Genomic DNA, 25,973 nt, shown 5'->3' on the forward strand with positions numbered 1-25,973 from the left:
AGTCGCTTCAATCGTGTCCTACTCTGTGCAACCCCATAGGCAGCAGCCCACCAGGCTTCTATGTCTCCAGGATTATCCAGGCAAGAATACTGGAGTGGGTTGCCATTTCCTTCTCCACCTTGGTGGGTATATCTCTGCCTTAATGCATTAGACTATAGATGCACTTGAAGTGGACAGAAAATTAAAGGAGGGAAATAAAAAGATTATTATCTGAAATCCCAATTCTTGCTCCAGCAACTGTCAGATAAATATTTACCTTTACACGTTGGAAGTCTAGGGGACCATCCAAAGTGGTAGCACTGAACTGAATCTGCTCCAACCATAATTCGACCTTGGCTGCAGGAGAATTTCAGCACATCTCCAACTTCAAATGTATCTTTCCTGGGATAAGCATTTAAATATGTATCCATTTCAGGAATACTGCATTCTCTTTCTATCAAAAAAGATAAATAATGAGTGAGAATATTTAACCATTGGAAGATAAATATCATTTGTGTCACATAAAATGAGGTGCTGGGTACTGCATACACAGAGGACATACATTAATGCACATTAATGCTCTTCCTTGAAAAACATTACATGTTAGGTTTTACACACCCTCTGCACTCATCTGGGATTTTGAGAAATATTAAGGTATTGAGCAGCAACATATATGTCCTGATAATTTATTTGTAAAGTCAACTTGTTAATACTGGATCTGATTTTATCACTGACATTTACAAAATATAATGCTGCTTTTTTGGTCTCAAAATGTATAAATATTCTCTCAGAATAAAAAAAAGACACAATTTTTAAATTGAATACCCTCTTTAATAAGGTAAAACAGTGCACTGACTGTCATCCAGTACTTAGACAGTGATCACTTGTTAAGTATAAGATCAATATTAAGAAAATATCTGTAAATATCATAATTGTTGAATAGTTATAATTAAAAAGGAAAAATTTTAAAGATAAAAAAATAAAATAAAATAAAAAGTATAAAATCCATCAAAAAAAAACAAATGAAAAAATGGTATTATAAAAATATAACTGGAAAACTAGAACACACAAGAGAGACATTTCTCTTGTATTTGAGTTACAGGTACATTAAAAATCACTTAATTTTACATACAAGTGTAGAAATCAAACCGAAACATGAAACAAACTGAGTAAACATGTTCAAGGTCACATAAGCATATTTTAGATGTCTTGATTATATATGGGACAACACAGACATCTAATCTTATTGTACCCATAAATGAGCTTAACTATTAATATCTGCTTAATTATTCTGATTCATTTTTAAAAATGTGTAAACTTATCATTGAAAATGTGTAAAATCTATGAAATTTGTGACATTGCTGTGTGTGGATTAGTCGTTCACTTGTTTCTGAGCCTTTGTGACCCCATGGAGTATAGCTGGCCAGGCTCCTCTGTCCGTGGAATTCTCCAGGCAAGAATACTGAAAGGAGTAATTCATTCCTTTCTCCAGGGGATCTTCCTAACCCAAGGATCAAACCCAGGTCTCCCGCACCACAGGCAGTTTCTTTACATCTGAGCCACCAGGGATTGCTACATATTATCAAAAATTTCATTATTCTTATTTGGAATCTTCCTATTGCTCAATAATTTATAAACTTCAAAACTGGAATTTAAGAATTAGAATCTCACCCAAAAGAAGGACTATCTAATAGTCTTCAAACATTATCATAACATTATATAGAAGCTAACTAGTTTTAAAAGTAATGCTCCCTCTTCCCAAAATCAATAAATTTATTTCTGCTTTTGTTTTACTGTTGAGTTTTGTAGCTTAGCTGTGAGGTTACTCTTGATGAGAACCATTGGGATTCCTTTCCTAAAGTTGTATTCCAAACTTCCACATAGCAATATTTCTAACGGTATGCGACTTTGTTTACATATATTGTGCTTCAGTTCAGTTCAGTTCGGTTCAGTTGCTCAGTCATGTCCGACTCTTTGCCACCCCATGAATAGCGACACACCAGGCCTCCCTGGCCATCACCAACTCCCGGAGTTCGATCAAACACACGTCCATCCAGTCGGTGATGCCATCCAGCCATCTCATCCTCTGTCGTCCCCTTCTCCTTCTGCCCCCAATCCCTCCCAGCATCAGAGTCTTTTCCAATAAGTCAACTCTTTGCATGAGGTGGCCAAAGTACTGGAGTTTCCGCTTTAGCATCATTCCTTCCAAAGAACACCCAGGGCTGATCTCCCTTAGAATGGACTGGTTGGATCTCCTTGCAGTCCAAGGGACTCTCAAGAGTCTTCTCCAACACCACAGTTCAAAAGCTTCAATTCTTTGGTGCCCAGCTTTCTTCACAGTCCAACTCTCACATCCATACATGACCACTGGAAACTTACATAAAATTCCTATTTTATCCTACTACGTAAAGTGCTGCCTTAACAAAAAAAGATCTTAATATTAGGCTCTTTTCTAACTGCTTTCTTTACAAAGAGTGACTGTAAAAATGACATGATCATCTTAAAAGCCTTTGCCTTTACTTAGAATTGTTAGCAGCTCAGTTGTGTCTATCTCTTTGTGATCCAATGGACTGCAGCTTGCCAAAATTGCATGGAATTCTTCAGGTGAGAATATTGCAGTAGTTAGCCTTTCCTTTCTCTAGGGGATCTTCCCGACCCAGGGATCCAATCCAGGTCTCCTGCAATGCAGGTAGATATATTACTGCCAGGTGGCTCAGAAATTTTGAAATGGAAAGTGTGGTCTCTCAGGCATGTCTGATTCTTTTTGATCCCATGGACTATAGCCCACCATACTCCTCTGTCTGTGGAATTCTTGAGGCAAGAATACTGCAATGGGATGCCATTCCCTTTTCCAAGAGATCTTCCTGACCCAGCGATCGAACCCAAGTCTCCTGCATTGCAGGCGGATTCTTTACTAAAATAATCAATCTTTTCTAAAATAGTCAATTTCTTTGCTGCCTCGGCTGCTGCAAAGGCGTGTGTCTCTGCTGATGAATGGTTTCCAGGCTTTCTTTGCATAGACGTCTTCCTACATAAACTTGACCCGCAGTCCCTCCTACTTTTTAAGCACTTGGATTCTTTTGTTCTTAGAATACACTTATTGGAACAATAGAATAGAAATATTTTTACTTTTTGGTTAATTAAATATTTTATTTCATCTTTTTTTTTTCTTTTTTTCATACTGGCATGAAAGCTCTTGAAAGGCAAACCAGTGGTCGCCACTGTATCTTTCACAATTTTCTCTTAGCCTACTTCTGGCACATATTAGATGCTTGCCTACAGCCTGAAAACTGAAACTACCTGGGCTCTGGACACTGTTGAACAAGCCTGGCCCATTTCTATAACAAGCTCCCTCTGTGTGTCTATATGAAATCTCTGTGCTCAATCTTTTCTACACTGCCCAGTGTTCCTTCTCCTCCTTCCCCCATGCACCATTCAGTCTCACATGACTTTGTCTCTTTCCTGAAATGAGAAGAGGAACCATCAGCACCTGCTTCTCTCCAGCATTGTATTTACACACCCATTTTCCTTCCTTCTCCTGACAGGAAGTTGCAAAGAATCCAGTTGTCACCAAGTCCAGGACTTTCTCAAAACTGCTGGTTCCTCTCCCACCTCTTTCACAGGGAGCCTGTGGTCAGTCTTTGCTGCTTCCCTCAAGGCTCATCCTCTTCAACGTTCATTACACTCTCATCTTTCCCATTAAAACAATACATAATCCACCGAGCAATATATCCTGAACCTCTTGTTCTCTGCCACAACCAAACCTTTTGAAAGAGTTATGTAATCATGCTGTATTGCATTTCTTACTAATAATTTATTTAGCAGGCTGTAAGTAGATTTTCCCCTGTCTATTCCATCTGAAACTGTCTCTGTTACAATTATTGTTGGCCTCCATGTAGCCAAATCCACCACATTTTAAGTCTTTTAACCTGACATTAACTGAATTAGAAATATTCATTAGTGTAACTATTCTAATGTAATTAGATTGCACTTTCCTTGAATAAACTGTATGGTAGACATTATGACAAGATGCTTACATGAATAACTTATTTTAATAACTAAAAAATCTTTTGAAATATTAGAACATTTGTAAATATTAAATCATTGTACAGATTCAGAGGTGTGAACAAACTTCAAATAGGTCGTTGCTCTTAGATATAGTTAGATAATGGTGGAATTGGATATAGAACCATTTCTGGGTGATTCCACAGGAATTACTGTTAGTCATTTTATTATTCCTTGCTATTATATCATGTTCTTCTGTCCACAACTATGAATCATTCATTCTGACATTTTTTTACCCTAAATTCTCTGGGTTCTCCTTTCTTTCTGTCTACTTTGCCATCTATTCTTCTTTCGTCAGGCGCCTCAGTGTTGGAAGCTTCAGGACTCAGTCTTGAGCTCTTTTCTATTTTCATTCTACATTCATTTCCAATCTGATGTCATCATTTACAGAATGATAATCTCACATGTACATCTCCTGGCTAAACCTATGCATTCAACACTGTAGTTGACGTATCCATGGTGACGTTTATGGTCCATGGGCGGCACAACCACAGTGTGTCAGCAGGACAAAAGAAGGATGGCAGAAAAAAAGGAGAGTGAGTAGAACTGGATCTGCAGCTGGGGTTGGATGAATGGGCACAGAGCTACACGGGAGGGCAAATGTTTGCGACAGAGGTGAAGCATTGAGGCTGTTGGAGAGTGAAGCAGCAGATCTGTGAGAGTCTGAATGGAATGAGGATCACACAGACAATCCTTTCCACAGCTGTACCCACACCAGACAAGTATTCAAGTCCCCTAGAAAGTGCTGTAGTTTGGAGCCGGAACATAGAGATTGGAAAACAATCCCAGGGCAAGGTCTACTGTTGACTGAAGGGAGATGCTGTGAGGGAACCTGATGGAGAAGATTGCAGTGGAAAATGCTTCTGAAGGAAAGCCAGCTAACCTGGAGGAAGGGTAATACTGCTGAGTCACACACAGACAATAGAGCAATCTCTGCAGCCTCTCTGTCTGAACACATCAGCACCAGACAGCTGAAACAACCCAGGGAGGGTAGCCCTATAAGGACCTGATGTGCAAAGCAACACAGAGGGACCCCAGCCAGGGTGATCTTTATGTCCCTGATGAGATAAACAACAGACAATTACCCCAAGTGTGGGGCCCTGTAAGCGGCTGAAGGGGCCAAGCAACAGGGAAGGGCCAGCCAAAGAGGCCCTCTGATGGCCAGATGCCAGAAGCTAGGAAAAGACTCTAATAGGGTCATCGCTCCTGCAGCTGAGTCAGTTGGTTTCCTTGCACTCTTAGCACTGCCAGGGTTCCCATAATTCAAGCAGCTGTGTCACCTCCATGCTCAATCCTCACTGGGCAGAGCTGTCAGAAGCTAGAAAAGTCCCGAATAGTCACAAAACTCCTGATGATAGCCACCAGCTTTGTATCTGGTGTTGCCAGGGTCCCCATTATCCAAGCTCCTGTGTCACTCCCTAGCTCAATCCCACAAGGACAGAGCAGCCAGAGGCTGCAAAAATCCCTAAGGGCCTCATATTTCCTGCTGTCATAGCCGATGGCTCCCCTTAGTACCTGGTACTGCCAGGGCCCCTGCAATCCAAGCAACTGCACCACTTCCACATTTGGTCCTCCCTGGGGCACACCCAAGTCGTCCAAGCGAGCCTCAGAAGCAAACTCCTGTAGACGACTCACATGCACAGGTGGAGATAAAACCACAAGTGAAATCCAGGGGCAGGTGGCTAAAGAATAGAACCAAAACATTCCCACCAGTGGTACAAGCTGAAGATTGAATCCACATGATCAAGTAGGCAGACTTTCTATTTATGGAATATATAGAGTTCCTGAAAAACAAAAAACACTAGCACTGGCAGATGTGAGTAGGACCAGATTAGAGTCTGAGCTTGCCCCCACAATAGGTCCAGAGACCAGCTCAGGGAGGTGAGGTGGACTGTGACTCACACTGAGGAAAAGGATGCTGACAGCCCATCAAAAAAATTTTATTATTTTTATATTTTAACTTATTCAGTAGTTGCTATTGGGTTTTTACCTTTTTATTCCTGTTATTCTAGTTGTTGATTTTAATGCTACCATTAAATCTACTTATGCTTTTGAGAAATTTTTTAAATCACACTTTTAATTTCCTTTAAATACTTCTTCCTCTACATTGGTTTTTGTTGTTTTATGGACTTTTTCCTACTTTTAATTTTCAAAGTTTTTAAAAATTTTATTATTTTTCCACATATATTCTTTCATTTGCTTTTCTTATTCTTTTCCTGTGGCAAATTATTCTTTAATATATATATAAACATTCATCTACCTCTACTGAAATTTTCTTTTCTAGTCTTTCTTTCTTTTCTTCCTTTTCTCACTATGTTTATTAGTCTGTTTTGCTTTATTTGCTTTATTCCCCAGTTGTCACATGGCTTTGGTTTTGTTTTCCAGTTTATGGTTTTAGTTAGTTTTGTTTTTAACTAGTTCATATCATTTTTGCTTTCATTTTCTCACTGGATCAATCTCTTCTACTTTCTTCTTCTTTTTTTTTTTTTAACACTGTTTGTTCCCCACCCCGCATGTACATGCATGTGTCTATATCCCATTATTTTTGTGAATACATGCCTTATTTTGTATTTGCCATTTGTATGGGGTTTCCATTTTGTTTTCTTGTTTCAGTGTGTTTGTTTTAATCCCCTTTAATGCCATTACAAACCGCCAGTGGTATCTCACTTCCCTGGCCAGAGATCAGGCCCCGAGCCCTTGATGTGGGAGCACTGACAAGACTCTAGACTGCCATAAAACTCCTAACCCCAAGGAGTATTTATTAGTGAGAACTCCCATAAAGGCCTCCATCTGTATACACCTGGCATCACCCAACTGCCAGCAGCACCCAGTTTAGGATGCCTCACCCAAAAAACAAACAAAATAAAAACACAAACCCAGTCATCAGCAAATAAGATTGCCACCTCACAAAGTCTTGCCCATTAGAGGGGAAAAAAAAAAATCTTACCTCCTTTCAGCAGAGTACAAACAAAAACAACCAAAAGGAACTTAAACAAACCACTAGCACCGTCTTACACACCAAAGGCAGAAACCAAAAAGAAGGAGGAATTCGACCTGAAAGCCTGAGAAAAGGAGACATCAAATGCAATAATGAGAAAAGAAAGGGGTGGGCAGAAAAATATTGCTCAAGTGAAGAAAGAAACTAGAAGCACAAAAGACCAAAAAAAAAAAAAAAGGCGTGGGGAGGGGAGAATAGGTAAAATACCTGAAAAAGAATTAACAGTAATGATAGGAAACATGTTCCAAAACCTTGAAAAGAGAATGGATAAAATGCCATGAAGCAATCAAGAAATTAGCACAATAAACAAGGATATAGAAGAAATAAAGAATAAATCAACAAAGATGAATAACACAATCATGGAAATAAAAAAGTTCTCTAGAAGGAAACAATGATAGATTAACTGAAGCAAAAAAGTGAAACAGTGAGCTGGAAGAGTAAATAGTGGTAGTTGCTGATGAGCAGAATAAAAGAAAAAGAATGAAAAGAATTGAGGAGAGCTTTGGCGATCTCTGGGACAGTATTTACCTCATCAACATTTGAGTTATAGGGGTCCCAGAGGAAAAAGAGAAAAAGAAAGTCACTGAGAACATTTTTGAATATATTATAGTTGAAAAGTTTTCCAGCATGGGAAAGGAAATAGCCAATCAAGTTCAAGAAACACAGAGTGCAATACAGGAGAAACCCAAGGAGAAACACGTCGAGACACATACCAAGCAACAGAGATTAAAAACAAAGAAAGAATATTAAAAGCAGTAAGGGAAAAGCAACAAGTAACACACAAGGGAAAAGCCATTCAATTAAAGGCTGATCTTTCAGCAGAAACTCTGCAGGTCAGAAAGGAATGGCAGGATATATTTAAAGTACTGAAAGGGAAAAATCTACAAGCAAGATTACTCTACTTGGCAAGGATTTCATTCAACATTGATGGAAAAGTTAAAAATCTTTACAGACAAACAGAAGTTAAGAGAATTTAGCACCACCAAACCAGATTTACAACAAATATTAAAGAGACCTATAAGCATAAGACAAAGGAAAGACCTACAAGAAACACAAAATACTTTAAAAAATGCTAATTGGAACATATAGCATTATATTATATTATATTATAACAGAGAAATGCTAATAGTAATATATAAATAATTACTTTAAATGTAAATGGATTAAACTCTCCAACCAAAAGACACAGATTGGCTGAATGGATACAAAACAAGACCCATATATATGCTGTCTACAAGAGACCCACTTCAGACTTAGAGACACATACAGACTGAAATTAAAAGGATGGAAAAACATATTCCATGAACATGGAAACCAAAAGGAAGTTGAAGTGGCAATTCTCATTTCTGACAAAACAGACTTTAAAATAAAGAATATTATATGAAATAGAGAAGGGACATTATATAATGATGAAGGGATCAATCCAAGAAGAAGACATAATTCTATACATTTATGCACCCAACATAGAAGCACCTCAATGCATAAGGCAATAACTAACACACATAAAAGGGGAAACTGACAGCAATAAAATAATGGTAAGGGATGTTAACACACAATAATTGTAAGGGATGTTAACAATGGACAGATCATCAAAACAGAAAATTAATAAGGAAACATAAACCATACATGAAACATTAGACCAAACGGACATAATTGATATCTTCAGAACTTTCCACCCAAATGCATAAGAATACACCTTCTTCTCAAGTGTGCATGGAACATTTTCCAGGAAAGACCATACCTTGGGTCACAAATCAAACTTCAGTAAATTTTAAAAGACTGAAATCATATGAAGCATCTTTTCTGACCACAATACTATGAGAATAGATGTCAAATAGAGGGTAAATGGTAAAAACACAAACACTTGGAGATTAAACAATATGTTTTTACATAATAGACTGGATCCTGAATAAATCAAAAGGGAAATCAACAAATTCTTGAAGCAAATGACAATGAAAACACAACAACTCAAAACCTATAGGATGCAGCAAAACAGTTCTAAAAGGGAAGTTTATAGGAAGAAACAAGGAAAACATCAAATTGCCAACCTAATTTACACCTGAAACAATTCGATAAAGAGGGGCAAAAAACAAACCCAAAGTTAGTGGAAGGAAAGAAAGCCTAAAGATCAGAGCAGAAATAAATGAAAACGAAAGGAAGGAACAATAGTAAAGACTAATAAAACTAAAAGCTGCTTCTTTGAGAAGATAAACAAAATTGACAAACAATTAGGCAAATGCATCAAGAAAAAATGGGAGAAGAATCAAATCAATAATATTAGGAATGAGAAAGGAGAGGTTACAACAGAAATACAAATGATCATAAGAAGCTGTTATGAGCAACTATATGCCAATAAAGTGAACAACCTGAAAGAAATGGATATATTCTGAGAAAAGTTCAATCTTCCAAGACTGAACCAGGAAGAAATAGAAATTATGAACAAGCCAATTACATGCACTGAAATTGAAAATGTGACCAAAAAAAAAAAATACTCTCAAAAAATTAAAGCACAGGGCCTGATGATTTCACAGGTGAGTTCTCTCAAACATTTAGAGAAGATCTAATAATATTCTTACAAAACTCTTTCAAAAAACTGCAGAGGAAGAAGCACTTCCAAACTCATTCTACAAGGCCATCATTACTTTTATACCAAAACCAGACACAGACAACACAAAAAAGAAAATTACAGGCCAAAATCACTGATGAAAATGGATGGAAAAATCCTCAACAGAACACTGGCAAACAGAGTTCAAAAATACATTAAAAAGATAGTACACCATGATACAGAGAAGGCAATGGCACCCCACTGCAATACTCTTGCCTGGAAAATCCCATGGATGGAGGAGCCTGGTGGGCTTCAGTCCATGGGGTCGCTAAGAGTTGGACACGACTGAGTCACTTTCACTTTTCACTTTCATGTATTGGAGAAGGACATGGCAACCCACTCCAGTGCTCTTGCCTGGAGAATTCCAGGAATGGGGGAGCCTGGTGGGCTGTCATCTATGCGGTCGCATAGAGTCAGACAGGACTGAAGTGACTTAGCAGCAGTGGCAGCAACACACCATGATAGCAACCATCAACTTGGGTTTATCCCAGGGATGCAAACATTCTTCAGTATACACAAATCCATCAATGTGATATACAATATTAACAAATTGCAAGATCAATTCATATGGTAATCAAGATAAATACAGAAAAATTCTGAAAATTTTCAACACCCATTTATGATAAATACTCTTCAAAAAATGAGCAAAGAGGGAAACTACCTCTCTCATACATATATGAGAAAACCAGAGCGGACATCATTCTCAATGGTGAAAAACTGAAAGCATACCCTCTATGATCAGGAAACGACAAAGGTGCCCACTGTCACCACTATTAGTCAGCATTGTTTGGAAGCCTTAGCTACAGCAGAGGAGAAAAAGAAATAAAAGGAATCCGGATTGGAAAAGGAGAAGCAAAACTCTCATTGTTTACACAGATGATACAACACATAGAAAACCCAAAAGATACTGTCAGAAAATTACAAGAGGTAATCAGTGAATTTAGCAAAGTGACAGGATACAAAATGTAATGTATTATACAGAGTGACATAAGCCAGAAAGAAAAACACTATATACATACATACTAACACCTATATATGGAATTTAGAAAGATGGTAACCATAACCCTGTATGCAAGACAGCAAAAGAGATACAGATGTATAGAACAGTCTTTTGGACTCTGTGGGAGAGGGAGAGGGAGAGGGTGGGACGATCTGGGGGAATGGCACTGAAATGTATAATATTATATAAGAAACGAATCACCAGTCCAGGTTCGATACAGGATGCTTGGGGCTGGTGCACTGGGACGACCTGGAGGGGTGGTACAGGAAGGGACGTGGAAGCAGGGCTTCAGGATGGGGAACATGCTTACGCCCATGGTGGAATCATGTTGATGTGTGGCAGAACCAATACAATATTGTAAAGTAAAAAAGAAAGAAAGAAAGAAAGAAAAGAAAGAAAGAAAGAAAGAAAGAAAGAAAGAAAGAAAGAAAGAAAGAAAGAAAGAAAGAAAGAAAGAAAGAAAGAAAGAAAGAAAGAGAAAAATGAATACACAAAAATCACTTGAATCCCTATGAAACACTAGAAAGAGAAATTAAGGTATCAATCCTATTTACCACTGCAACAAAAAAGAATAAAATGCCTAGGAATAAACCTACTTAAGGAGAAATAAGAGCTGTATACAGAAAAGTATAAGACACTGAGGAAAGAAACCAAAGACAACACAAACAGGTGGAGAGCTATTCCATTATCTCGGGTTGGAAGAATCAACATTGTGAAAATAACTATGCTACCAAATATAATCTACAGATTCAATGCCATCTGTATCAAATTACCAATGCTGTTTTTCACAGAACTAGAACAAAAAGCTCACAGTTCATAGGGAAACACAAAAGACCTGAATAACCAAAACAATCTTGAGAAAGAAAAATAGAGCTAGAGGAATCAACCTTCCTGACTATGAACTGACTACAAAGCTATAGTCATCCAGACAGTATAGTACTGGCAGAAAAACAGAAATAGAGACCAATGGAACAAGATAGAAAGCCCAGAAATAAACCCACACACCTATGGACAGCTTATGTTTGAAAAGGAGCAAGAATATGCAATAGGGCAAAGAGAGTCTCTTCTATAAGTGCTGCTGAGAAAAGCTTGACAATTACACGGGAAAAAAATGAAATTAGACTGCTTCCTAACACCATACACAAAGATAAACTCAAAATGGATGGAAAACACAGACAGAACACCTTACGTCATAAATCACAGCAAGATCATCTATGATCCACCTCCTAGAGTAGTCAGAAAAAAAAAAAAGATAATCAAGTGGGACATAATTAAACTTAAAAGCTTATCCAGAAATCATTAATAAGGTGAAAAGACAATGCTCAAAATGGAAAAAAATAACAGCAAATGAAACAACTGACAAAAGATTAATTTCCAAAAGATGCAAGCAGCTCATACAAATCAATACCAATAAAACAAACAACCCAATAAAAAAGTGGGAAAAAGACCTAAACAGAGATTTGTCCAAAGACCTATGATGGCTAATAAACATATGAATAGATGTTCAACATCACTCACTATTAAAGAAATGCAAATCAAAACTATAATGAGATATCACTTCACACCAGTCAGAATGGCCATGATCAATAATTCTACAAACAATAAATGCTGGAGAGGGTGTGGAGAAAAGGGAACCTGCTTGCATTGTTGGTGGGAATGTAAACTGATACAGCCACTATAAAGAACAGTATGAAGAGTCCTTACAAAATGAGGAATAAAACCACTGTAAGACCCACCAACCCCACTCCTAGGCGTACACCCTGAGGAAACCAAGATGGAAAAAGACCCATGCACAGCAATGGTCACTGCAGTTCCGTTTACAACAGCTAGGACATGGAAGCAACATAGATGTCCATCGACAGATGAATAGATAAAGAAGCTGTGCTACATAAATACAGTGGAATATTACTCAGCCATAAAAAGGAATGCGCTGGAGTCAGTCCTAAAGAGGTGGGTGAACACAGAGCCTAGGATACAGAGTGAAGTAAGTCAGAAAGAGAAAAACAAATATTGTATGCTAACACATATACATGGAATCTAGAGATATTGTACTGATAAACCTATTTGCACAGCAGCAATAGAGACACAGACACTGAGAACAGACTTATGGCACGGCTGGCAGGGAGGAAGTAGGGGGTGGCATGTATGGAGAGGGTTAGCATGCAAATTTACACTACCATATGTAAAATAGACAGTCAATGGAAATTTGCTGTATGAATCAGGGAGCTCAAACCAGAGCTCAGTAACAACCTAGAAGGGTGGAATGGGCAGGGACCTGGGAGGGATGTTCATGTGGGAGGGGACATGGGTAAATCTATGGCTGATTCTTGTTGATATTTGGTAGAACCCAATATAATACTGTAAATCCTTCAATTAAAAATAAATAAATATAAAATAAACAACCACCCACCCCAAAATTCCATATGCCAAGGGGCCCAGGAGAAGGCTTGCTCATGCATGCAAAAGGTAAAAGGCAGACAGATCTCTGTCTTGACTGAGATGCCTACAGTGGCTCATGAACCATCTCAATTCCCTCTCAGCTGCACTTCAGGAGTCCCGGAAAACCTAGCTTAAAAATTCATGCATGGAGCTAATCCTTCTGTGAAAGTCCAGGTTTTCACAGGAGGACCTCTGTCTGCTTCATTCACACACCCTTCTACCCTGTGGCCAGATCCCTGTGGTTACAACTAACTCAAAGGGAAGAGCAACCTTTGACAGGCCACCAGTGAGTTTGCACACAAATTTGGCTTAAATCTGTGACCAAGTACAGGAACACGAGCTTAAGATGTAGTGCTACTTTGGGGGAAACAAATGACAAGCTGTCAGTACCATTCCTGGTGCACTAATGTATCTAGACAAGACATGATGCACAGAAATTCTGACAAAGCAGGGATGAGAAGTGTCAGCAGGGGCCACTATAGAAGATCTGAGATAGCTGCAGAGTCTCTAGCTGGGTTGAAGGAAGTTATCTCTCACCCAAAGGAGACTGGTACTTTAATTAGAAAAACAGCACAACAAAACTTCAAGGAACATGAACCCAAAGTATCATGACACCAACAAAGTATAAAAATCTTCAGTATTCACATCTGAAGATTGGAGATCTGTGATTTGTCCAGGGAATAATTCAAAATAGCTGTTTTTAATAACTTAGTGTGCTACAGAAAAAACATTATGAGAATTGAACAAAAGCAGGAAAACATTAAACAAATGAACAGTAAACAATGGACAAAAAAACTTTAATAAAATGTACAAATCATAAAAAAAAAAAAAACAGAAATTCTGGTGCTGAAGGATCCAAGAATGAAATGAAAAAATTCATTGAAGAGCATCATCCACAGAGTGAAAAGAGCAGAAGAATCTGTGGGACAGATGACATATCAAAGTTATCCTGTCAAAGGAGATTCAAATCAAAACAAAAATATCTTATAACAAAGCAATGAAAAAGAACAAAGAAAGGTTACATGGTCTATGCAACATTGTCAATAGGCCAATTTGCAAATTATTGAAGTTCTAGGAGGAGAAAAGGAGATGAGGCAGAAAACATATTTAAGGAGTAACATCTGAGAACTTCTCAAATCAAGGATGATATTTGAATATCTACGTTCAAGAAGCTTACAGGTGACCAAACCAAGTCAACTTAAAAAATCCTCTACATCACATGTTGTAATAAAGTTGCAAAAATCAAAGAAAAAATGAGAAGCCTTCAAGCAGCGTGAGGAAAAAACAAACAAGCTAACAAAACAAAAACCTTGTAATTTACTACTTCAGTTCAGTTAAGTTCAGTCGCTCAGTCGTGTCTGACTCTGTGACCCCATGAACCGCAGCACGCCAGGCCTCCCTGTCCATCACCAACTCCCGAAGTTCACTCAAACCATGTCCATTGAGTCGGTGATGCCATCCAACCATCTCATCCTCTGTCATCCCCTTCTCCTGCCCTCAATCTTTCTCAGCATCAGGGTTTTTTCAAATGAGTCAGCTCTTCGCATCAGGTGGCCAAGGTATTGAAGTTTTAGCTTCAACACCAGTCTTTCCAATGAACGCCCAAGACTGATCTCTTTAAGGATGGACTGGTTGGATCTCATTGCAGTCCAAGGGACTCTCAAGAGTCTTTTCCAACACCACAGTTCAAAAGCATTAATTGTTCCGTGCTCAGCTTTCTTTATAGTACAACTCTCACATCCATACATGACCACTGGAAAAACCATAGCCTTGACTAGATGGACCTTTTTTTGACAAAGTAATGTCTCTGCTTTTGAATATGCTATCTAGTTTGGTCATAACTGTAATTCTAAGGAGTAAGCATATTTTAATATCATGGCTGCAATCACCATCTGCAGTGATGTTGGAGCCCTAAAAAATAAAGTCAACCACTGTTTCCACTGTTTCTCCATCTATTTCCCATGAAGTGATGGGACTAGATGCCGTGATCTTAGTTTTCGGAATGTTGAGCTTTAAGCCAACTTTTTCACCCTTTTCTTTCACTTTCATCAAGAGGCTCTTCAGTTCTTCTTCCTTTTCTGCCATAAGGGTGGCGTCACCTGCATATCTGAAGCTATAAATATTTCTCCCAGCAATCTTGATTCCAGCTTGCGCTTCACCCAGCCCAGCGTTTCTCATGATGTACTCTGCATATAAGTTAAATAAGCAGGGTGACAATATACAGCCTTGACATACTCCTTTTCCTACTTGGAATCAGTCTGTTGCTCCATGTCCAGTTCTAACTGTTGCTTCCTGACCTGGAATTTACTAAGGAGCTTTCATTTGAATCTAGGAATATTTCTCAGCAGAAACCTAGTGGGCCAGGAGAAAGTGGGATGACATATTCCAAGTGTTGAAAGAAAAAACTGCCAAAGAAGAATATTTGAAAATACCCTTCAGAAAAGAAAACAATATAAAGACTTCACCTGACAAAAAAATACTGAGAAAATTGAACACAGCTAGACCTTCCTTGAGGAGGGCATGGCAACCCACTCCAGTATTCTTGCCTGGAGAAGCTCATGGACAGAGAACCTGGCAAGCTGCCACCCATAGGGTCACAAAGAATCAGACACAGCTGAGGTAACTGAGCAGGCACACAGACCTTCCCTACTGAAACACTAAAAGGAATTATTCAAGCTAAAGTAAAATAATGCTAATTAATTCCATGAAAATACATAGTACAATGGTAAATTTAAGTGCACACTCACACTCAGGACACTATAGTACTTTGATATGGAATGTTAAACACTTAACAATTTAAGAGTTAAAGTGCCAGAATATAAAAGTAACTCTAGCTACAATTATTTTTTAATTAAGTACACACTATAAAAAGAGGCAAATCATGACATCAAAAAGATAAAATGGAGAAGGGGAAAAGGAAGGAGATTTAATATATGGTTGTGCTCATATATTATCAGCATAAAACACACTGCTCTCTCTGAAAGATGCTTGATGTAAATCTCATGGTAAACAAAGCAGGAATCCATACTAGATTCACAAACGGTAAAGAGAAGTTTATTAAACACATACTACTATAACAAAAATTACAGTAGTGTTGTTACACTACTATAACAAAAATCATGAATTCACAAAGGCAAGCAGTCAGAGCAAAGGAATTAGGGAACTATAAAACATCCTGTTACAAAAGATAGTATTAATACATTTATCTATCAATAATTACACTAAATATAAAGGAATGCATGTAGCTACTGTTGTGTCTGACTCATTGAGACTCAATGGACTGTGGCCCACCAGGCTCCTCTGTCCATGGGATTTCCCAGGCAAGAATACTGGAGTGGGTTGCCATTTCCTTCTCCACTGTTGTCTTCTATATCAATGAAGTTCTTAAGCAATGACTTTGACTTATCAGACAAATCATCCATATCCATTATTTGGGGACAGTAACTGAAAAACTATCGTGTTTCTCTGTTAACATTTTAGTCCTTTGATGTCTGTGTCCCTTGAAGTCTCAGGTAGCTGTGTTTGCGTTTAACGAAGCAGTCACTCCCTCCTGTCTTTACAGACTGACTTGGGGAGGGAAGTACACTGTCACACTGATAGGGATTTTGAGACTTTTTCAGACCTTTTTTAAGGACACACCTGTCCCATGTACTCAATTCCTCCTAGGAGAGAATTCTGAAGCTTGTATGCTTCTACCAATGCAGCAAAGACAGTCTCTGTGCTGACAGTTTCCTGGCTGCTTCCCTGGGGCAATGCCAAATGCTCACATTCATGTGCTTTCTCACAGACCCACGGGGACAGGTTGGCTTCTGGATGTCCCACAGGCCATCTGCAAAGGTCTAGGTGCCACCGTGGGGACTTACACAGGGAGCTGGCCCTGGGGAGGGGGATGTGGATGAGATGAGGGGCCCAGGGGTGAGCAGGACCACAAGCACGGTGTCTGCAATGGTTTGGGGCTCCCTGCTGGGGTCTCCATGTGGTCAGTAGAACCCATGTCCCTTGAAGAATTCTAGCCCTGGATGCTGTGCTCCTGGCCTCTCCCCATCCCAGCCATGCAGGTGACCCCAGTGGCCTGGATAAAGGGAGAGAGAAGAGGGCTGGAAGATGAGGACATGGCACTTGCTCACATGCTCTTATTTTCCCCACAGGTAAAATCCTGTGCTGAGGGGACTGTCTTGGCACTAAGCAGTGCCACCTCAAGGGCAAAATGAGGCTACTGCTCTAACCCTCAGTGATGCGTGCAGTCTTCCATCTTTGTGCTCTAGCAGCATGCTGTCATGTCTCTGCTAGACTCCTGGACCCCCCACAAAGATCCTCCTATCCACGAATGATGGTCAAAGTCTGTGTTTATATCAGGAAAGACAGTGAGACTCCTGCCATCTTTCTAACCTCACTCTGTTATTACAGGTTTCTTCTTTGTGGATCTTTTCCTATTTTCTTGAGCAATGTCTATCAATAGGTACATGTATTTTGTTATATACTTATCAGGAAGTCCATAGGTACACTCATAGACACTTGTAAAAAATAACATCAAATAGGTCCTTTGGCAAAACAAGAGGTTGATATAAACTTTTGGAGTGAATAAAACAGCTGAGTCTTAGAAAATTATGAACACAGTGGGATCTCAGCCCAGTTTACTCACTGACACGGATGCATCTGGGAGGAGGAGACCAGCCACTCTCTGTGCAGGTCATTATGTTCCGATAATTTTGAAGATTGTAGCCATGATAGCAGCGAACCCTTACAGTTTCACCCTGTAGAACTTTTTTTTCACTACTTGGGTTATATCCATTTTCCAAATTATGGAAAATACATTCTCCTAAGGATCATAAAAATAATATGGTAGAAAAAAACATAAATTTGTTAAAATAGAACCTTAAAGATTAACCTTCTAGAATTTAAATGTGAATGCACTAGCATCTAAATATGATATGTAACAATAAAAATGAAAGTTACTACCACCATTGTTACAAATGAAAATAACATTCCATATTATTTTTATTTCATTTATGATTAAAGTATGTATACATGATACAGATATTCTTATAAAGTCTCTATCTCACAGGATTTACATGAAGAGCCTCTAGTAAAGGGAAGATCTATTTGGATTTTTTTTTCATAGAACTCATCCCTTGGCCTTGCTGTTGTTACACAACACTTTACTCAGTTGTCTACTTTTGTCTCTTCACTCTTTCAAAGATTTATGCATATAAACTTAAATAGGTTTACTTACTGAGGCATGGTTCTTCTGGAGACCATCCTTCTGCTGTGCAAGTCAGGTAATCTGAGGAATATTGTGAAGGAGACACAAAATACTGATCACAGTTATAGAGAAACTGTTGATTTACACGTGCTGGAAAGCGTCCTCTGTATGAATGATAAAGCCGTCCATGTTTTATTACTGGATAATTACAGTGTTTCCCTTGGAGTAAAAAAAGTAGAAATAATGCTTTACCTTATTATTAAATTATATAAGAAATTAACATTATCTCTATGAATTACATTCTTGTTCAGTTAATTACACTCACTACATTATGATTTCTAGGAAAAGAGGTTATAGAAAACTCAGATGATTGAAATACATAAAGATGTCCTTGATATTGAAGGTCAAATTATGTCTTGTGAGTCATATCATATAAAATTTGTATGTAGATTCTCTTGGTTGAAAACTATAGAGACTTAATAAATGAATTCTCCTTGAATAGAGAAGTGCTAACCATAGTTGACTAAATTAGCATCTTAGTCAAGAGATGAAAGTACAGATTTTATCTTGTGGCTCATTTGACTTCTTTTTCTTGCTTTTCCATTCTAATCAGAAACCAACATCCTGACACTTCTTCTCAGACCAAATCAATGTAGAAAGAAAACAGTGTTGTTGTTTTTCCAATTAACGTTCATTACTTTAATTTTCTGTTTATTGGAAACATGTGATATATATAGAGAATCACAATAATTTTCATGGCTCTAACCACACAGGAAAGTAACATTATTGTTTATCATTCAGACTGGATATTAGGCATCTTTTCCCTTGCTTATCTAATTGGAGAAATGGACAATCAATAATTCTTAATTTCCAAATGGTTAAGATTAAGGGAAACCCTTGAATGCTTGTGTCTAATTTTAATTGGAGAATGATGCATTTTTTTCAGTATTTCTTACAAATATTTTAAATGAGGTAAAACATAATTACAATTTATTTTTTAGTATATATTGAGTAATTGTCACTTATATGCTTACTAAGTGAATTATAAACTTTGAATCTTTGTATATCTTAATCCCTTTAACAAAGACTTGTCAATTATACAATCTCATGGCCTATAGTCTGCATCTCTCATCACTAATAGATTTCCCACACTTTTTTGAAGCTTCTCTACATTTTTTAGTTTGAAATGCTTATTTAGTTTGATTACTCTTAAGTAACAGTCTAGGTTTCTTCCCACTACATTCTATAGATTAGAATACTTTCTCTTAATCCTTGAATTTTACAAATTTCACCATGTATGTCAAGATATGTATATTTAACAATAATACCATGTTGGGCAAGCTTGAGTGTTTGTATTTGCAGGACTCAAGTGAAAAGAACTCAACTAACTTTGTCATTACATTGTAGAGGAGAGATTTGAGTCCTGATTATCTGAGTTCAGATCTAGTACAGTTATTCACCTCATTTTGATGCCTCATAGAACATGAATTAGTACAATAATCCACTGAGATTCACTTCCAAAAGGTACACAAAGAGGGCATAATTAAAAGTAAACATCATTGCTGTCACTGCCCTGAGCTCTTTTCCTCCTCTCTTTTATTTGGTCACATGTGAATCTGTATTTGTCTCTCTAATCAGATCATTTATTGAAGCACATACATAGTCCACTATGGTCAGAGTGGCACTGACTCTGTCAAGACTAAGAACAACCTCATTCTCCTCTCACACTTCTACAAATACAAGTTCTGGTCTCATGAGCAGGCTTGGCTGTCCATCATAGTGTTGGCTCAGATTGATCTCAAAATTGACTGAAAAGTATTCAGTAAGTTTTAAAAGTGTTTCTAGTCATTCTGTATTTGTGCTGCTTATTCCTATGGTCCAGGCCCAGGATCTTACAATTATCACAGCTAAATATCATGTTATTGAGTCCAACCTCACACATGGGCATCTTTCTGAGTGATGAACCTGTCCTAAAGTGGGTTCACTTTCAGTACCTCAGGATCATTCCAGGCACATCTCCTTTGCTCCATTAAACTGGTTGTTGATACAAAACAGCAATGGAGCAGGCCTGAGAACAAAATCCTGCATCTGATAATCAGCTTATTTAATGAAATTATGAATATCTGATAAGCTATTTAACTGGCCAATTTCCTCATCTTGTCTCCATGAACTTTACAAGGTCCCTTGTGGGATAACTTTGCTGTGATGTAAATACATTTGGGTTGATCTGCCATTTTCATAGGCTTTCCCTATGGCTCAGTGGGTAAGGAATCTACCTGTAATGCAGAAAACAAGGGAGATGCAGATTTGATCCCTGGGTCAATCATATTCCCTTGCAGAAGGAAGTGGCAACCCACTCCAGTAATCTTGCCTGGAGAATTCCATGGACAGAGGAGCCTGGAGGGCTATAGTCCAAAGGGTTGCAAACAGTTGGACATGATTGAGGGACTAAGCACACAGCACCATTTTCATAAATCCATCTTAAACAAGTTTAAATATCTTTAGTATAATTCTTATGTGGATTGAAATCTGTTTTATACTGTTAACACTCTCATTTTAAAAGAAATTGTGGTTCGAAAAATCATTTTAGATTTATGCTTGCAATTGCTATTAAGGTCACTGACATGTTTTCTAAAGTTACAGTTTTCTTTCCTGTAATAACTTGTTTAAGTTTGCCAAAATTTTATGAGGTACTGTTGGAAAAAAGAGTATTGTTACAAAACAGGCAGGAAAGAAGTTGAGAAGTAAAGGAAGCATCCCCAGAAAAGACTCTGTTCAGTTGACCTGACATTTTTCTGTATGTGATGGTTTTAGGAAAGTCCACAACGCCTTCCACACTCCTCTCTCCAAATATTAGAGCCTAAGTCCTCTCTACTGAGTGTGCAGGACTTAGTGACCATTTCTCATGATTGCACATGACTGACGTGACAGTGTGACAAACTCATACCTGCTGTGGAGGCTTCCTCCTCCCTGTCTGCTGTCACTGGCCCTGAGGAAAGCTAGATATCTCTCAAGCAACCTGCGCAGATGACCACGAGGTCAGGTGCTGAGGCCTCCCCCAAAAGCCAAGAGAGTGAGCCAATTTGGAAGCAAAGCCTCCAGCCCAGCTCAATGTCCAGGTAACAGCAGCCCAGGCCATTACCCAGTTGCCTCCCAAACAGAGTGATACATAACTAGCCAGCGAAGCCCTTTCTTTATTCTTGACCCACAGGAGCTCTACGAATATGGAGGTGTATTATCTTAAGCCAATATGTTTTCTGGAACATTTGTTAATTAGGACTATGTATCTAATATAATGGGCATCCCACTTGGTGCTAGTGGTAAACAAGGACCCCGCCTGCCAATGCAGGAGACATAGTACAGGCAGGTTTGATCCTTGGGTTTGGATGATCCCCTGGAGGCAGGCATGGCAACCCACTCCAGTATTGTTGCCTGGAAAATCCCATGGACAGAGAAGCCTGGTGGGCTACAGCCGATGGGGAGGCAAAGAGTCAGACATGACTGAAGCGACTTAGCACGCAGGCATGCAGGTATCTATCTACAATAGGTGTTAGTTGATGTGAGTTTTACTTAATGGCTTGAATCTGATATTACAATTATTTTGCATGCTAAAAATTTCATAAGTGCACCCATAAATTATGGAAGAAAAACTTTGCTTAAATATTCAAACATTTAGCTTTAAGACCACTTTTGGAAAGAGTTCAGTTGTTAATGAGAAGAGAAGGGTTGCACTGGAATATCTGGTGAAGATTTGTCAAAGTTTCACATTTCTCTTTCATATTGTGTACTCTTTCTCCTCTTGTCTGGAAATATGCCTGTAGTCTTATTCTGCTGCTGCTGCTGCTGCTGCTAAGTTGCTTCAGTCATGTTCGACTCTGTGCGACCCCATAGACGGCAGCCCACCAGGCTCCCCCATCCCTGGGATTCTCCAGGCCAAGAACACTGGAGTGGGTTGCCATTTCCTTCTCCAATGCATGAAAGTGCAAAGTGAAAGTGAAGTTGCTCAGTCATGTCCGACTCTTAGCGATCCCATGGACTGCAGCCTACCAGGCTCATCTGCCCATGGGATTTTCCAGGCAAGAGTACTGGAGTGGGGTGCCATTGCCTTCTCCATTAATCTTATTCTAGCTGATTAATAAACCATCACTCATGTACCTGAGAATCAGGAGAAACAATTCATGTCTGCCTGTTCCTCAGCAAGAATAATGGTGATACAGCCTTTCTTATAAGTGATCTGGGGCCAGAGCTGCTTTTAATTGTAACACTAAGGACTAGACAGGGAGCTTTATTGTGCTCCAAATGTTGTTCACGAAGAAAATTACCAAATGGACTAAAATAGCATGCGACAAATTATGAGATGAATAATGCAGAATGATGCATATTCTATTCACATCTTGAATTTCATGTGGGATCTTAAAACTCATTAGAGTTTTCATTTACAAAAACTTGAAGACAAATGGATTATTAAAGAAAATGAAAGACAAAAACATCATAATGAAGAACATATAAGTTTTATATTTTGGAGTAAAATCTTGGTTTTTAATATGATTTAATTACCTATATTAATACATGTATATAAGCTGATTTTTGCTTTTCATTTGTATTGGAGTTGCTTTTAAATATTGGGTTAGCTTCTGCTGTACATCAAAGTGAATCTGAATCTGTTATATGAAAATATACACACACACACACACACACACACACACATATATATATATATATATATATATATATATATATATATATCCCCTTTTCTTGGATTTCTTTCCCATTTAGGTCACCAGAGAGCATTGAGTGGAGCTGCCTATGATACACAGTAAGTTCTCCTTAGTTATCTATTTTATCCACACCTGCCAGGACATGGAATCAACCTAAATGTCCATCAACAGAAGAACAGATGCAGAAGAAGTGGTACATATACACAATGAAATATTACTCAGCCATAAAAAGCTATGAAATTGCACAATTTGCAGAGACATGGATAGACCTAGAGACTGTCACATAGAGTGAAGCAAGTCAGAAAGAGAAAAATAAATATTGTATAATATTGTTTACATATGGAATCTAAAAAATGCTATGGATGAACTTATTGCAAAGCAAAAATAGAGATACAGGCATAGAGAATGGATGTATAGATACAAGGGGGCCCAAGAGTAGAGGGATGAATTGGGAGAGTGTAAAAAATAGATAACTAATGAAAACAACTTGTAAGTTTAAAAATAAAAGTGACAGTTTTTTTAAGGTTGTCAACATTTACATTTCTCTCTGAAAAGAATTCTAAATATATTGGCACTACACTGGAAATTAAGACTGTCTTTCACATTTTGTAAAAGGAAAATATATCTTGTACCTACACTGGTTTTTAAAAACTAACAGCGATGTTAATGACCTTTAATAGATTTATTAAGCTATAATCACAATACAGTCAACTGAATATATTTAAAATGAGATTTGAACCTGTAAAAATCACCATATGTAAAAGTATAAAAATAACCATTGTTCTCCAGAGCTTTCTCATATTACAAGTAAGACTCTCCTAAACATTCTGGAATTATAATCTACTTTTCTGTGACACATTTTCTATTCACATTTTCATGAGCATATTCACATGACCCCATAATCTACATAGAGTACCTTTTTGCACTGTGGAACTCAGATGACATAGAAAAGTATTCATTTTGTTTTCCCCTTTTAGGTGAATGTCTGATCATTTTTCCATTAAGGTATTCTTATGGTTATCTCACAGTGCAGACTATTTTAACCAGTTTATTCCATCAAAAATACACACAAAGGAAAGTAGATAGTTATATTTAGGAGGAAGGCTGAGTGTTCACATCGGTTTCAACTTACCCTGTCCATGAACAGTGTAAAACCACAAGGTGAGAAGGACATTGATTAACAACAACATGTTAGATTTTCCCAGTGGTACATTCACACAAATACTCCAGTTGCACTGTTTAGGGTTCAAAAATCTGCTTCATTTGCAGTTACCTAGTGTGATTGAATTTATGCGTTACAATGAAGTTAGTTAATTAGTGCCATTTAGTAAATATCAAAGTTCAAAGTTTTGAAATGTCCCTACCTTGTTTCTGTTGGTAGTTTCACAATAAGTTATTGTATTCACCACCTGATATCTATGTGCACAACTTTCTGTGGCTGATATGGACTAGCTCCAAAGCCATATATCAGATACTAACTTTCAATAATATATTTCAAGACAGTAGGTGAAGTTTTTACCAGCCATTTGGGTCATCTGTATTTTCATGGACTGGCAAAAGTGAATAAAATGTAAACTAAATACATATAGCCATTTTTCCTAATAACTTTAAATAGACTAAGATCTATAAAAGTATTGAATCACTATGTTGTATATTTGAACTAATATACTGCAATTAAAATTTTTAAGCATATGTTCATGACCCTGTTTTATACTGAGTGTATCACTATTGCAAATAAAATAAATATTGATAGAAATACAAAAAAAAAATTATAGTAGAGCTTAAAAACAATCATATAAATTATAGCACAATCCCTTCATTTGCATGCTATTTATGTATGGGTTTTATGATTATCAATTTCCTAATGTTGTTAACATGTAATTGACATAAAGCACTGCATAAGTTTCAGGTGTATGGCCTAATGATGTAATTTACATATATCCTGAAATGATTACAACAATAAGGTTTGTGAATATCCATCATCTCATACAGATATAAAAGTAAACAAAAAAGAATTTGTGATGAGAACTCAGGACTTACCATCCTATTAACTTTCATACTTAAGATACAGCAGAATTAGTCATATTAATCATGTTGTACACTACATTCTTAGTACTAATCTATCTCACAGCAGGAAGTTGGTACCTTTTGACTGGCTTCATCCAGTTCCCCTATCTCCAGGCCTAGACTATGGTAATCACAAATGAGATTTATTTTTCAAAGTATTTGTTTGTTCTTTTAAGTACAGTTGGCCTATAACATTCTGTTACTTTCTGTTACATAGTGTAGTGATTCCATGTTTCTGTCCATTTCAAAATAATTGCCACAGTAAGTCTAGTTACAATCTAGCAAGATTTTAAAAATCACATAATTATTGACTAAATGCTCCGCACTGAATATTTCATGTTTATGACTCATCTATCTTGCACCTGGAAGTTTCTCCCCTTAACCTCTCCCTCACCAGAGGATCTGGAGTGCATCCCTTAAAAAGACACATACAGAATTGTTCATTGCAGCTTTATTCATAAATGGCAAAAATGCAATTGTTCCCATGAACATTGAGAAAATGGATAAAACATTTGTAGCATTTTCATATGACTGATTAATACACACTAATTTAGAAAATGATAGTGGTTTGGGATAATCTCACAGCTCTTGTAAATGGAAAAAAAATCAAACACACTCACTAAGTACATATCTTATAATTTCATTGGTAGGCTTTCGAAAGGTAGAAAACCTCATCATGAAGGTGGTGCCTACGAGGTAACGTGTGGTACAGAATGGGACGAGAGACAAGGAAACCTGAGGATGTGTTGGACATTTACTCAATTACACAGGCATACATGTGTGTTAAAAAAATTATCAATCACGTTAAGATTAACTTTAGGTGTTTAGCTATTTCTATGTTTAACGTTGCTTTAAAACTTACCATTTTCAGAATCAAATGTAAAGTTAAAAGTCAAAAT

At 37.7% G+C, this 25,973-nt stretch overlaps 1 protein-coding gene across 1 annotated transcript in view; it reads right to left on the reverse strand.

Moving 5' to 3' along the window:
• Nucleotides 1-24,326, reverse strand: part of LOC138416347 (complement factor H-like) — a 64,691-nt gene extending 40,365 nt beyond the window's left edge. Inside the window, exons 1-4 of the mRNA XM_069545296.1 lie at nt 24,140-24,326; nt 18,320-18,508; nt 17,729-17,905; nt 257-433 (exon numbers count right to left, since the gene is read on the reverse strand). Coding sequence (XP_069401397.1) covers nt 257-433; nt 17,729-17,905; nt 18,320-18,508; nt 24,140-24,197 — 601 coding nt within the window. The 5' untranslated portion in view covers nt 24,198-24,326. The remainder of the gene's footprint in view (nt 1-256; nt 434-17,728; nt 17,906-18,319; nt 18,509-24,139) is intronic.
• Nucleotides 24,327-25,973: the final 1,647 nt, after the last annotated feature.

The sequence above is a fragment of the Ovis canadensis genome, chromosome 12 (assembly GCF_042477335.2).
Source record: "Ovis canadensis isolate MfBH-ARS-UI-01 breed Bighorn chromosome 12, ARS-UI_OviCan_v2, whole genome shotgun sequence".
Lineage (NCBI taxonomy): Eukaryota > Metazoa > Chordata > Mammalia > Artiodactyla > Bovidae > Ovis > Ovis canadensis.